This window comes from Echiichthys vipera, assembly GCF_963691815.1.
Source record: "Echiichthys vipera genome assembly, chromosome: 9".
NCBI classification, from domain to species: Eukaryota; Metazoa; Chordata; class Actinopteri; order Perciformes; family Trachinidae; genus Echiichthys; species Echiichthys vipera.
This window is the reverse complement of record NC_139834.1, coordinates 22,758,766-22,774,039: the sequence shown is the minus strand read 5'-3', so window position 1 is coordinate 22,774,039 and position 15,274 is coordinate 22,758,766. Positions and strand designations below refer to the sequence as shown.

The following is a 15,274-nucleotide window of genomic DNA, read 5'->3' as shown; positions in this document are numbered from 1 at the left end:
CATTTCCTTAAGGAAATGGAGACAGTGCAGTGGTACTTCAGCATGCATACAGTAAAATAAAGATCGCAACTGTGGCAGCTGTGTATCAGTTTTAATCAAAAGCACAGAATGATCGTTATTTATGATGATGTAGTTTATTTGTGGCTGTATGTGTGTATTTGTTTGTCTGTGTATGTTTTTGTTTTAACTGATGTGCTAAGACATTCCCCCTTCCACAATTCTTTGCCGACCACCCCGGTTCTCCCACACACACACTGCCCAAATTCATCCCAGCTTACCTCTCCTCTGTGCCCCACGTAGATGTAGGCACACATGGGCTGGAAGGCACCGGTGCCACAGGCCAGGAGGTGGGTGCGGTTATAGGGCTGCAGGAGGCGAACAAAGTTTGCACACTCCGTCTGCAAAAAACAGATACATACACACAGATTTAAACTTTGCATCTCAAGGTAATATGGGAAAAGGTATAATATACTGTATATGTTGTGTCAAATGCTCTGTGATGCAAATTTGAGCACAAAGTTCACTCAAAGAGAGCCAAAGTGAACGTGGTGTGAATAGAGTGCTTTACGTTCTGTATTTGGGCACTGACCCCACAGATAAGAACCATGTTTAACTTTCCATTTCACAAAAAAAAAAACAATTTTCACTCTTGCACGCGTGTTGCATGATAAACACACACACACACACACACACTCTCTCTCTCTCTATATATATATGAAATCCCACAGTGCCACGGTAACTGTCATCCAAAACGAGATAAGTTAATTTCCAGGGTATTGCAAAGAACCAAAATGAGGTTTATTGATCCCACATGTTTGTAATGAGGGCCAAGAAAGAAAAAAAAACCTTTATTAGATGAAATGTAATATCTACAGTGTCCCGCATAGGACTCTTATCTCTGTTTTTTGAATTTTAGCCAACATGACAAGCTGATGTTATAGAACAAGTTTCATCACGTATGGGTTACAAAGGAACCATGTCAGGATTGATAACGCATCAGAAATACCTGGGTGCCAAAATGAGAACGTGAGGGATCCTTTTGGATGTTGAATCTGAGTTTTGAGTCATAAGGGATATAAGGACACCAACAATAACTCTGAGTTTAACTTTGATAATTTTGATAAACTCCACAGCACACTCAACCGCCGTGTATGTGGAGCTAAAACTGGAGTCAGAAGGCCTGAAATGGAAACAAAGATATTCAGTCGGACAATGTCAAAAGGCCAGACACTCAAACACACATCAGAGTGAGAACAAAAGAAGTGGTGACTGAGGAAACAGGTATTAAGACATTTTTATACTACACAGAGGTCCAGAGGAAGCAAATGGCATGACTACTTCCTGCCTGTAACAGCAGCAGCTAACAAAAGGAAGAAATCAGAGAAGGAAGGAATCAGCCAGGGTTAATTTTCTCAAGTTGACAAGGTCAAACTTATATCTGCAAGATAAGCATCTGGTCTGTCTCTGTTGTGTCCATGTATGGATGCTGAATGAGATGAGTTCATCGCGATCCAAGTGTTTTTATGCATGGCTCGTTGGCTTTTAAGCATTTGTGTGCTGTGTGTGAAGGTCTTTTCCTGATTTCGAAGAGCATGTGTGCTAGTCTCTTTATGTTAAGTAAATGAGTCTAGTAAATCTGTCATTTTGTGTGTGGCCCATGTCTCTTTCAAACTCGCCGTCAGACACTCAAACATTTCCTTAAGTGCTTTGAAGCGCTGCCGACCTGATGTAAACCATATCACTGCAGTATGAGAAATAGTTTACATCACACTTTCCAACTTGCTCATTTATCTACGAAAAAAAAATAGACCAGTGAAAAATTAAACAGAAACATGTTTTTATTAAGAATGCTTTAAATTTGCTTTTAAGTATTCAAGCTTTACAAAAAAGGGGCATCTGGATTTCACATATGCCGCAATGTATCAGTTGAGAAAGAAAAGATATCATAAAGCAATTCTAACAGTGGTCTCTTTCTAATTGTTTAGACCATATTAGAATCAGATGGCTTTACTCATGACAAATCAGTGTAAAATGTATCTCCAGCCTACTGTAATCATCTCCTGGAGGGAAAAATTAAACGCTGGACCATTGAAATTATATTGGACAGAAAGGCCATTGAGCCCTTTGCTGGGATAATTTGACTAGTACACAACAAAATGGCAGTTGTTGTTAGTTGTTATGGTGACAATACACGTCAGTGGAGCCATTAAGTGTCACAGCTCATTGGGCAGAGAGCTGACTGACACAGTTATGTCAGGGAGTGAGGATGAGAGACCGTTAGATCCAACGGTAGTGGGTCAGCGGGTCGTTAGACCCATAGACTGTGTATAACGTTGAATAACGCTGCTCCACTTCCTCCCACTGTTCAAAAGTGAAGCCAAAATATCCTGGATATGGGTGCCACCATGTTGTGAGTTTGCACAAAACATGAAAACACAGCGGCTCCAGCAAGCCAACCAGTGGATGGCTGGCTAAGTAGCTAGGTTGGCTAACTCTGCCATGCCCCCACACGACACCTGGCACAGAAAAACGAGCCAAACAAAGTTGTCACGTAGCTGGTGATAGTGACGTGTTTCCTAAATGGTGACAGGAATGTGTGGCTGGCGCATAAGTTATGTGACTCATTAAGCAGCTTGCTTTCCTAACATATACATTGTTTCTTTGGCCAATGTTACTGCAAAACCTCCCCTGCCGCAAGTCGGGTTATACAGAAGTTTATAAGGCTTAGCAAGGGTACACATAAAAATGGCCGCCGCTCTGACCATTCTGTTTGTGTTTAATTTCTATGGGCTGGACTTTACATTATGTCTTTGTCTTTACAGCAGATATACAAGGTGTAGGATATCCTATGAAGTGTACTGAGAATAAATAGAAATGTGTCTCTCCTACAGTATGTTTCCGTTCTACTACTCAGGGAGTTGTCTTGGAATCGGTGTGGCCAAGGAGAGCAAAGAGTGGAATGAAATGTTGAAAGGAGGAATTATGTCTCTGCTCCCCCACTCTGGGATTTGGGGTTATACGCATATGTGTGGTCTTACTGAGATTAAGTGGCAATAAAGGGAGTGGCGTTAAACAGAAAATGAAGTGGTTTGAATACTAAATCTGGTTTAGTCTCACTGGGGGATTTCAGGGAGTAGTCTTAACATCTAGCCAGAATTTATAATGGAGACATTTAATCACTGAGTAAATAGCCAGGGTCAAGCTATTTGGTGGAAACAAGAGCTCACAATGTTCATTTATTAACCTTTGATTATCAAGGGGCGGCTGGCTGACCACAAACGCTCCTTCCCAGGAATACCAAGCGGCTGCACACGGTTCAAACTTTTAAACTGACCACGTAAACCACAGTTTTGCATCTTGGGGGTTAAAAAAATATATGTATAGAATTTTAAACATCAATTTTTGTACTAAATTTGCTCTGTCATATATGTATCGTTAACATAAACAAACAAGAACATTGCCAAGTCAGTCTCTCCCTGCCTGGACAATTTGCAATCCTGGGACCATTTCCCATGGAGATCAGTGATTTTGGAACAGAGCACTGTGCTCTCAACAAAAGCTAAATATTTAAAAGTTCAATGGCAGATGAAGGTGTAAAATCAAACTCACTTACTATAGAAAACAGCCAAGCAATTGTGTCTTCAAAAATATGTTTTTCAATAAATTCGAAGGGAAGCTCATCCAGAGGTTGGAAGAGCTTTTTCTTTTCCATATGTTGTACATGTTTAACCCCTGCTGTGCCTGTGTGGTGGATGTTTTCCTCCTCAGGTGAGCAGCTGATTGAATGATTGAGCGTGTATAGGTTGCTACAGGAGGTAGCTAAAAGGCCGGCTTCTCCAAGCTCCTGCGGGCTCTCCTTTGTAAGCTCACCCTGATGGTAGATGTCGTAAATAAACCTGTAAAAGGGCTGCAAATTCTTTTGTTGCAGAGGGAACTAGGTTTCCCCTAGGCCGGGTCGTAATTAGATTAACTTTGACTGAAGAAGAAGAGAAGGCGACTCCTGAGAGCAGGAGTACGTAGAGAAACATGAAACAATGATGTGTTTTTTATTTTGAGAAATATGAGCAGTAACAGTGCCACAGGCTACAAATCATCTTAATCATGGTCTGATTTGTTTACGGTAAGTACAACACAGCATCACAATTTGGCAATGACACATTCATATTCAAATATGCTACACATAAATGCAATCACGAAATGTGCTCAAGGACCAGGAAAATGTTTCTCATACTATTTCTTCTCCAAGTTTGTTTCCTATACGGGCTGATAATTTTAAACGTTCGACCTCTTGGGCACATTGTCATATGGACTTTGCTGATATTTTAGTGGTTGCAAAAAATAAATAAATCCCAAAATGACTTACATAGACAGATGGCATTGCTGTTGATGTGCCATGTCAGAAACTATTAACTAACTAATCCTCAGAGTATCATCTACTCCTCTACTCATCTTGCAATGCCGATTGTTTTTTAAATGGACTAATTGTGCTCAACATACCCAGAGTAGGTCTCATTAGTCAGCTAGCATTGTTGCTGTTGTTGTTTTGGTAGAACGTTTCAAACAGTTAAGAGGAACAGAGGAAGTTTTGGTCAACATTGATAAATTTGGATGATTTTACTTGATAGGACTTAACTTGTATGATTGTATCCAGTTTACTAGCAATGTCCATGGAGGACAGTGGTAGAGCTAACAGCAAAGAGAGCTCCTGTAGCCAAACATGTTCTATGATCGAGTGACCCGGGCAGGGAGAGGAAAGTTTGGACATGGAGAGCAGTTTCCAGTATAAACAGCCAATGTTCAGTGGAGAGAAGTCAGATTCTGTAATACAAACAGGAAATAAGGACGTACACATGCACACCCATGCATAAATATGCACTTGTACAAGCACAGCCAACAGGACCCCATATACAAACATAATCACAGACATACAAATATCGTACAAAAAACAGTTCAAAGCTGGACAGCTGGACGAACTGGCCTCTCTTAGACTTTGGTCTCAGCGGCTGTTTGATCCTCAAAGAAATAAAAGAGACTCTCCATTGACTTCCAAACAGCACTGAAAACATTCAGCCATGGAAAGAAACTCTTGCCAAAGTGTGAGCTAGTTTTTCCAAACATTTACTCCCACCATTTAAACAATCAAATATTAATTTTAGGATTTAAAAAAACACAGTCACCTTCTTGGCTTCCTGGCAGATGTAAGAACTGCAGTCAGCATTTGCCAACATTTTGGCAACTAAAAAAGCAGGAGACAGTCCTTACTTTGTCTCTGCATGTGTGATTTGCAGCATCTTTTTCTCATTAATATTGAACAGAGATAGAGAAGCTGCTTTTTTGTCCCAAAACTAGACCCACAGGTTAGTGCATATAGGCCAAACCCTCACCACAGTGACTTCCTGGTTGATCCAATATGGAGGTGTCAAAAATGTCAGTTCTCTAAGTGTCCACTAGAGGCAGGTTTCATAATAGAGCAATTTCTCATTGACCCTCATGTTAAATAGGTTGTTATCACAGCACGCACACAAAAACATTCTAGTCTGTATGTTTGAGAGCAGTGAGGTGGGTGATTTTTTGTGTGAATAATTAGGGGCCCGGTCTCTTGAGTGACAGCTAGCCGCTGGCCCTCACCTCACCTCGGAGGTACACATCAGCCAGATGGACGTGTCTCCCTCCCGCCAACGTCACATACATGTCCTTTTTTGGGTCCGAGGAAATGAGGCAGAGTCAATGTCTGACAAGATGGTGGCTCGAGTTGAGAGAACGGACCTCGACAGAGATGCTACGTCCATTTTTTAAATAGTCTATGATATACTGTAGTCCTGTATTATACCAGTGTAAACAGTTTACTTTCAATCTTGAGATTTCCATTTGTTTTTAGCTTGAAACAAACATATTAACCAGTGAAGAATGACGTTGTATACAGTATGACCATGTTTCTCAGTACTTCGAGAAATTATATTTAGGTACCAATCCTAAGTCAGAGTGAGTGTACCTGCCAGCTGACTCGTAACAAAGGCGATTTACAATTTTTTCTTAATTTTATTTAAAGGTTTGTTTTCTGGGTAAAAAACAACATCATGTGGGTCAGATTGCAGGTGTTAGATGATGTGTATATTTAAGTAAAATTAAAATAATGTTTTAATGTTTTAGTCCTGTACTGCATCAATCCTTTCTGGTTCTTTCTAAATCTCTTCTGAGGATATGAGAGTCGTTTCAATTGGGTGTGTACTGTACAAACAGGCATATTAATGGTGGAGATGTGCCAGGGCATTTACAGTTGGTAAAACAGAGGTCTCTCACTTTCCTTCACCCAGACATCAAATGCCAAAGACTAAATTCAAACTAAGTGAAACTGATCCCAGCTGTGCCAAACCACGAGGGAAGACAGATTACTGGTACTATCAAGTGTGACATGAATGAACAAAGCACAGAACTGAGCAAACAAACCAAACTTTTTAGTTCACAGATGTACAAATTCTGACTTACACAGTGCCTCGCTCGTTTTCTCAAAGGGGAATTATCCGCACACTCAAAATGCCCAACTTGCTGTCTCTGCTGTGATCCCTGCTCTGTGTTCAAAAGGTTTTGTTCATGCCCGACACGCACAACATTATAATCATCATAATTTCAATGCATGATGGAAGAAGTACTCTATAATCCACCAATTGTAAGCAGGAGATACAGATAGATGAAGCAGAAAAATGTGTCAACAGCCTGAGCAAGACACTGCATGCTTGGCTGAAGTAACTGAGTGCCTCCCCTCAGCCTGTTATTTATTTGTCTGAGCTGTAATTAATGATGGTGAAGGTCACGAGGTTGTGACTCGGGAGGAAACGCTATCAGTAAAACCATGTTTTAAGGTGGGAGACACTTGTCAGTAGGAGGCTGTGGAGACAAAGGCTTTCATTAAAGAGATAAAAAAGGGCTGCTTTACCTTCTCACTCACTTGTAATGTCAAGGTATGGACATATTGAGGACAATAGAGGAGGTCATGGAGCTAAAGTACATACAGTGCTCTTGCACACATAAGTCCTCGCTAAACCTCTACCACTTTTTGTCAAAATCAGTTATGTTATACAGATGCAGAAAGCAAACATATGATATGTGTGTGTGTGTGTGTGTGTGTGTGTGTGTGTGTGTGTGTGTGTGTGTGTGTGTGTGTGTGTGTGTGTGTGTGTGTGTGTGTGTGTGTGTGTGTGTGTGTGTGTGTTTGTGTGTGTTGCTTTGTAGATGCCACGGGATAGGCCTACAGCAGTAATCAATCTAATTTGACACCAAAAAACTCAAACGTGAAGGAATGCAGAAAGATGCATGTGTAGTTTAGCATAAGCATACAAATATCTCAGACACATTTCACACATACACACACACACACACGTATATGCATCCTGTTTTAAGACCTGTTTAATAATGCATAGTGACTCCTCCTTTCTGCTATGGACAGTGCAGTAGCATAGGCACACACACACACACACACAGACACATACACACCTAGCGCGGTGTGAGCACTGTGCAGAGGAAACACCTAATAAAACTGATATAAGACACCCAAAACACACCTGCCACTTCAAACACAGACAAAATGTACCTTTAGACACACACACACACACACACACACACACACACACACACACACACACACAACCTTTCTAACCCATTCCAGATGACGTGTTTGACAGACTACTTGCCATGAACCCAAAAAGACACAAAAAGTCACATTACTTTTACAACTACAGCAGTGTCTCCGCCTTGCGTATGCGGGTGCGTGTTAACCAGTAATTAGTGCCAGTTGTATTCTGGGCACCACTAAAGCAGCGGGAAACTTCCTTTCCAACTGGGAGAAAATTAAACAATGTCTCAGTGCGCTTTTATTTATTCCTTCTTTTACACCTTTTTTTCCTGTGTCCTATTTTCTATCCAGTCTTCTATCCAATAGAGAGAGAAACTGTCACCTACTGTTAAACTAAACTACGGTAACGTAGCAGAACTGTAGCACCCTAACTATAAAGTGCAGCTGAGGCTAATGAGAATGTCATTAGTAACTATGAATCAAAGAATTTGAGAAATTATCATTTTGACCTGATAATGCTACTAAATGAAAGGCTGAGGGATTGCAAAGATCAGTAGGCCTACTAATTCATGCTGAAGGGAACATGAAAGTTTATATGAAATGTAAAGCGCTCCACCTGGTAGTTGTTGAGATACACCCCCGTTCCATTTTTCAGGAGGTACTACATACTTGTTTTAACATCCTCCAGGCTAACAAACAGTAAGTGAGTAGGTAAGAGTGAGGAGCTTGTTCCATTCATTACAGTATGATTTTCTTTAAGCTGGAACTGCAAAATGGTTTGTATCTAGACATAATTTGAGGTGGTTGTCTCAGAATCTCCCTCTCCTCTTCTCTCTTCTATGGTCATAATTACATAAACACTGTCCTCCCGTTGTGTTTTTCTCCTCTTTCAAATCTCTCTCTCATATCTAATACTTTACACTCCCCATCTCCTTTTATTTTCCTTAATTCCATCTCCTCCTCCCTCCCTCTGTTTTCCCAGCCCTCATTAAGATGAAGTAATTTCTCAATTTTACTCCTCTTAATTTACAAAGACGATGCTCTTCTGAAGGCTTCTTCTGTCTTTGTCCCTTGTTTTCATTAACAATGAATGGCTTTATTCAGAATTCATTAGAGTCAAGAATAGTCTATACTGTAGTTTATTGTGCTTTTTCAGGGATACTTGGGAGCAATGTATGACTTACTGTGGACTTACACTTTGTTCGTTATAGACTCCCGCTTGAGGCACATTCTGCACTTTCCATCACAACATGTGTCATGTTGAGACTGCTGTTAAAAAGGGGCCTTGTAGTGCCGCAAATTCATTAATATGTTGTTTCCTGCCTCTCAAACTCGTTAAAATGTCTTTCTATAAATTAGGCAGGGACTGGCAGATCCCGGAGAACCACAGAGCAGAGCAGGGACTGATGTGGCAAGAGGATTTGGCTGCTGACTCATCAGGATCTCTGAAAGCCCAACACCAACTTGACAAGCCAGGCTTTGGAGGACACAAGTGTCATACTTGGAGTTCTGCTCTTCATTTGAGGCATTTTGGCAAAAGTAAGTAAAATGAGCTGCTCAACAGCTTAGGTCAATGCAGTCACTTCATTTATGGATAAAGCAGGGTCTGTTGGGTTCATTTTTGACCACATTGTACCATCAGAGTACAAGTTACTGGAAACAGGGATGGAAATCCAAATGGAGACATCAAGGCTCAACTGGTAGAATAAAAGGCTGCCAAAATAGGCAGGCAGTCAGGAAAACAAATTCAACGGTCAGCAAACAGACATTGGCAACAGAGTTGGTTACAAAGTGCCATGAAATAGGTCCTGACGGCTTCAGCAGCAATGCAACATAGAAAATCTTGCAAAGGCTGACTGGGAACTGGCATCTATACTGTATTTGCTGTCTACTTGGCGGCTAATGGGGAATGGGAAGCAACTAGGTAGTCTGTTGTCTGGGTCAGGTGATCTCTTGAGAATGGAAACTTGAGGACAACTACAGTAGAGGGAAGGTGACTCTTCAGACACAATCAGAGGGAAACACAGTAAGTCTCTCCTGATGCATTCACAAAAGACCATCCTCACCAAGGAAATGGCTGATATGTTTGCTGTTCTCTACTGGTCATAGTTATTATCATGGGAACAAATAAGGAAGGTGACGTCATTATAAGAGCCCCTAACTCCACATAAGGATGAAGGTCAGACTGGTGGATGTGTCAAACAAACATAGGACTTTCACCCAGGAGACTGGTAACGTAGTTCTGTCTGTGACTCATTTTAAACCAATCAATGAGTTTTCCAACCATAACAAAGTATTTTGGTTGCCTGTACTGAAGTAGTTCCACTTCACAATGTGAATGTTTTAACATGACACTGCCACGGTCTTGTATGTCACCGCCTTATTCTGTCGTTTAGATATGAAGACGTGTTGGTTCAAACACATATTTTGTGATGGAAATGTGTTAAAGCTAAATGTTAATTGGTTACCTGTGGTTCCTTCCCTGTTTGAATGCAGTCCTCTCTGTTGCCAGGCAATGGAGGCCAGTAGATCTATGAAGGAAACAAAAAAGAGAAAGATGAAGCAACAGAGAAAGAGGAAAAAATGTGTCTGATGATTAATGACTTCATATCTTTGAATAATTTCAAATAACTATCTTATTCAGCCATATTGCCAAATATAATTACTTTGTTGAACCCACACAGGCCTTATGTGAGTCTGGTAATGCAATCAAAACATAAAATCACATGTCCTTAAATTTAAATCATCTCCCTTGCAAATGCAACTTAAAGCAATTAGAGGGAAATTGAGCAGAGCAGATGCTACATATGACGAAACAAAGGCTTTGGAATAAAGAGGAATGTGGGAGCTAACCTTCGCCTTATAAAGCTGAAAGACATGACGCATTCATCATTCCAGTTATTCCAGTTGTATAAAAGTGTTGGCTCATCCAAATGATAAAAAAAACATATATTTTTTTAATATACCCCTTGTGGTAATTTCAATTTTACATGCCTAGGTTTTGAGATAGTCTGTCGCCAATTTCTCCACTTCAATACAACGGAGGTGAACACATGTGGAGACAGATGTTTTATCTCGAAACCTGCAAATTAACCCACCACACTCTGCATGGTTGAATATCATTACATAAGTGATGAACTATTTTTGTTTTTCATAATTTGAGTGAGTAATTTGAGTGAGCTATCCCTTTAAAAAAGACTTTAAACTGGCTATAGATGTTAGAATCTCCCCCAAACAGTCCCCTTCAGTGTAAATCTTCTCTTGTGAGCCTAGAAATGAAATTAGACCTTTGGCTTTAAACAAGCATGAAATTTGTGTCCAGCCAAACCTTCAGAGATTCCTAACAAGACCATCTGGACCTTAAAATATATATATATATAAATAAATAGTCAAGTACTATAACATCCGAGGTTGCCTGATTTAGGAAAGTCCCAAAGTGTTCTTCTTATTCAGCAAATTCAACACGGAGAAGATAGATAAGATAAGCAGATAAGCATGAAATAAAATTTGGACCTGAAACAAGTTTTCTCACTGCTTGAAATGAGAAATGAAATCAAATTGTCAATGAAGAGGAAAGCCCGAGTCTGTCTCAGTACTGGACAATGACGTGTGCAATACTGTAATTCTGTGCAGACTACCGGAGGGTTTCTCTGAGACAATAAGTCTTTGTCTGGAAACTTGCGTTGTTTTGGCTAAGAGGGAGAAAAGAAACCAAACGGCCCAGATTTCCATTACTATGTCTGATTATGTTTATTGTGTATGGAGAACATGTGTGTGTGTCAAGGGGGGACTGTGGTAGCTAGTTTTTTTAGGAGTGTGTGTGAATGGGAAGTGATAAAGTGAGAGAAACAAAACTAGAGAGAGTTGAAAAGATGAGTGGCTGTTTCTTGACTTTTGCTCATCACACCCTAAAGTTCATATCAGCAGTAACGCTTGAGACAGATTTTTATCTCCTGTCTGTAATCCAAATCCATCAAAGCCAGCACAGTGGACTCCGGTAAATCAGGATGACTGAAACCTGGATCACAAAGATTTTAATTTTCCCTGTTTGGATAAAGAATGTCATATTGGACAGCCTGGAAACACTTTAACAACTCTCATGATAGAACTTAACAATTGTTACAATAAAAAATTGACGTAAATATCAGACACCATATGATTCCAATTGGTAGAATATTGAAGACATATTTATTGGCTCCAAGGAGATATTTCATGTGAACTAGTGGGGTAAGTAAAGATATTTGAAGTCTATAGAAATCCGAGCCTATTTGACCTTGAATATTAGCAAAAGGTTAAAAAACTCTGAGTTCATAGAAGATTATGAGATTACAGTACCACTCTCATATCTGTGCGGTAGTTTAGCTTACTATATCCTGCATTGTAAAAAACAGCACTCGATGCTTCAATTGGAGGTTATCTACCAGACTATTTCTCTCCTGGTCTCATTAACTTCCTGTGGTCTCCGCTGGTTGCCTATCCCGGCCAAGAAATAGATAGGCACATAATCCTAAATTTGCAAGCTGATGGCTGTAGCTTTATATTTACAGTGTTGCACTGTCACAAGAAAGCCAATATGTGTATTACCCCAAATATGTAAATCTATTCCTTTAAGTGAGGGGTTCAGAATTTCATTAAAACCAAAAGAAATCCAACCAAGCAGTGTTTGTTAACGTTACTTTTAAAAGTAGCTTGCTACATTACAAGATTACTGTCATTAAAACATTACATGTCACATAGTGTACACTAGTGTACATACTGAAAAACATCCTGTTAAGGGTACTATTACGTCACTAAAAATGACAACCCCTTTGTGATTGCTAGCACATATTGAATATATTGTCCAGAAAACAAATATATGCCTACCTTTGAATGTTTTGACTCGTTTGCCAGTGTATAGCCTAGTCTACAGCCCGAAATGTGTAGCTCTACAAGTTAATAACATGAACGACAAACAAAATATCCCCTTTACATCTCTACATTAACAAGATATTTTGCTGATTAAAATCCAGCTCTGTGTCATGGCAGTGGGCTGTGTGTGCTGATAGACAGTTTACGGCTTCCCTGCAGGACCGCAGTGCATGGAGCACATCACGGGTCAGAGCACCACTGAGTGTCCACAGAGAGGCCCATGTATTTTCATCTCAAGTTTCATGTAGTAGGCTAGAAAGCAAACCCTAAGGGTAACTGACAGGTCTGTACATCTGTCTGTTAATGATCGGACAGTGAACCAGGCAGAGGCATACTCCACTCTGTCCTCTGTCTCAAATGCAAAAAAGTCATCTTTGAGTTGGAGTCTCCTCTGGGGTTCAGTGGTTCTTGCAGGGAAATACAATATTAGTGACCGATCACTTATTTGACTTAGTGGTTACAACAGAAAAGTAATGTGAGTATGCTAATGCGTTACTTTGTAATGCAATATTCCTTACACTGGCTGTAAGTAGTAGTAGTAGTACGTTTTCCAGTGAGACTCAGCAATAAATGGACACTATTGCGGAGTTGATTTTGATAGACAGCTCCACCTTAACAGCATCTGATAGGGCCTGCTTTTGTCTAAAAGCTGGCTTGTAAATGTGGGAATCATTTAGAAACAATCATTAGTTTCATGCTTGATTGTAATGAATAAATAAATTGGGGCTGGTCTCAAACTTGGCTTGAAACGGTCTAGATCTCTGGACCAGTTCTTTGGCATGATGCTGGACTGATATGAATGTGTGCCTGATGAAAGGCCTGGCTCACACACACAGTCTGACCTAAAGCAGCTTTATAGCACGCCTGACTGAAACTGATAAACTGTGAAATCAGGCCCTGCCTAAAACCTGGCACAGAGTGGTCTGAGTTAGTGTACTGCAATATTCCATCCATCGTCCAAAAGTCTTGTTCTGCAAGCTTTAGAAGATATGGTCGACCTCCACCAGCCGTCCTCGTTCTTTCCTCTGTTTAACTGTTTCTTGACACTTCAACAACGTGACTCTGCCTCAGTGCCTCTTCAAAGTGCTATTTCATTTTAAATGTCATACATAATTCACATTTGTTATGTCATTTGTCTTTGAACTTGGAACAGTGTTTATTTTCAATGCACAATGATCTATCCAGAGCTGGAAACAAGCGAGCCAAGCAGTCTGGTCACAAACACAGCCTGTCCTTTGAACTTCAAACTGGAATTGATCATACGTTTTAACTTTCCCTGTGACTAAACAGGACCTTCACAATTACTTTCAAGGTCAGCCAAAATCAAGGAAAGATAGAAATCCTCTTTTTTTTTTCTTACAGTGTAGGCACATAAAATATATCACATAAATGCATTGATTGTTAGCATATTTTTTATATGATTTCCAAATGCCCTTTGGCCATAAATGCCATCTTCCTAATGATAAACATTCAATGCCTATACACTCAACTCATAACCCTATTATTTAAAAGTTGTATAATAGCTGGGACCTAAGCAGCCAGATCCAGTATAGTACATCATGCTGCTGCAGGCTGATGTAAGCAGATGCGTGTCCATTTTCCAAGTCAACACACTTGTATTTTTTTGCATGAAAGCATCTGTCTTCTTTGACAGCTTGGTGTTGCTGAGCCGAAGCAAAATTTGGCAGAAGCAAACAGATGGAATCATTGGATGTGATGAGTTTATTTTTGACCTAATCTCTGTGTTTATCAAAGCTATAATTGCCTGATTTGAATAGTCAGACTGAAACATTGTAATAATCTTTGCACTCTTCAAACCTAAAACCAACACAAAGGGGAAAAAGTAGTCCCTGGGGAGAAGGTTTACATTTCAACACAACCTCTGCTTTTATCAACATGTCACTTTTTACATTGTATTCTTTCGAGGCCAAAGGGATTACTCTAGAATAAAGCTACACTAAGTAAGCTGGGCCAGCAGCCATCTCCAAAATCGCTATGGAAGCACAACAACACAAGACACACTGCACGTAAGTACACACTGAGCAAAATAAACCAACTGTTTGAGCATGCCAAAACATATCTGAGGTGCCAACCCACATTTAAAAAAAAAACCCTTTAAAACAGCATTTTATAGACAATAATCAAAGATAGTATATCAAATAGCAATCACACCTGATTCGCTTGAAGAAAGGAAAAATTACAATATTTACTTTAACATGAATTAAATCAGTATGTTTCAGTTGTTTCTGGGTGATTATTAGTAAGTGAATTGTTCATCCCCAGATTTAAATCAGTAATAATTGGATCAGTTGGAACAGAAACACGCTGGGTGCACTGATTTAATGCTACCTCAAGTCCTGTGTTTAGAATGGCTTTACTCCCATTTCCAATTTTACTTCACTGTTGGTCAGAGTTATAGTGGAAAGGGTGGCAACCTAGGTTTAAATGCCAAAGAGGTATTGTAAGCTCTGGTGGGCAGAGTTTGAGCTGGAACACTCCGAGCTTGTGTAATATATGTCACAGTGGTTTACAGCTTCGCACTGGTTGTAAATGCAGTCCGCTTACAAGCCAGAGAAATGCAATGGATGAAACAATTGTTAGTTGCTTAGCAGTGATTTACTTCTTGTCTCTGATATGAGTGGACATATTTAAATCACATAACGTTATTAGTCTGACTTATTAGTGTGTATTTCTGCAGCTGCAGCAGAATTAAGAAAGGGGCTGACGCACAGTTTAAAGTTAAAGGTATAGTTACAAATTTTGGGACATACTGTAGACTTATTGACTTTCATAAGT

At 39.9% G+C, this 15,274-nt stretch overlaps 1 protein-coding gene across 1 annotated transcript in view; it reads right to left on the bottom strand.

Moving 5' to 3' along the window:
- sema3bl (sema domain, immunoglobulin domain (Ig), short basic domain, secreted, (semaphorin) 3bl) overlaps positions 1 to 15,274 on the bottom strand; it is a 70,794-nt gene that overhangs the window by 31,636 nt on the left and 23,884 nt on the right. The window contains exons 3-4 of the mRNA XM_083919619.1: positions 10,039 to 10,101; positions 279 to 398 (exon numbers count right to left, since the gene is read on the bottom strand). Coding sequence (XP_083775745.1) covers positions 279 to 398; positions 10,039 to 10,101 — 183 coding nt within the window. The remainder of the gene's footprint in view (positions 1 to 278; positions 399 to 10,038; positions 10,102 to 15,274) is intronic.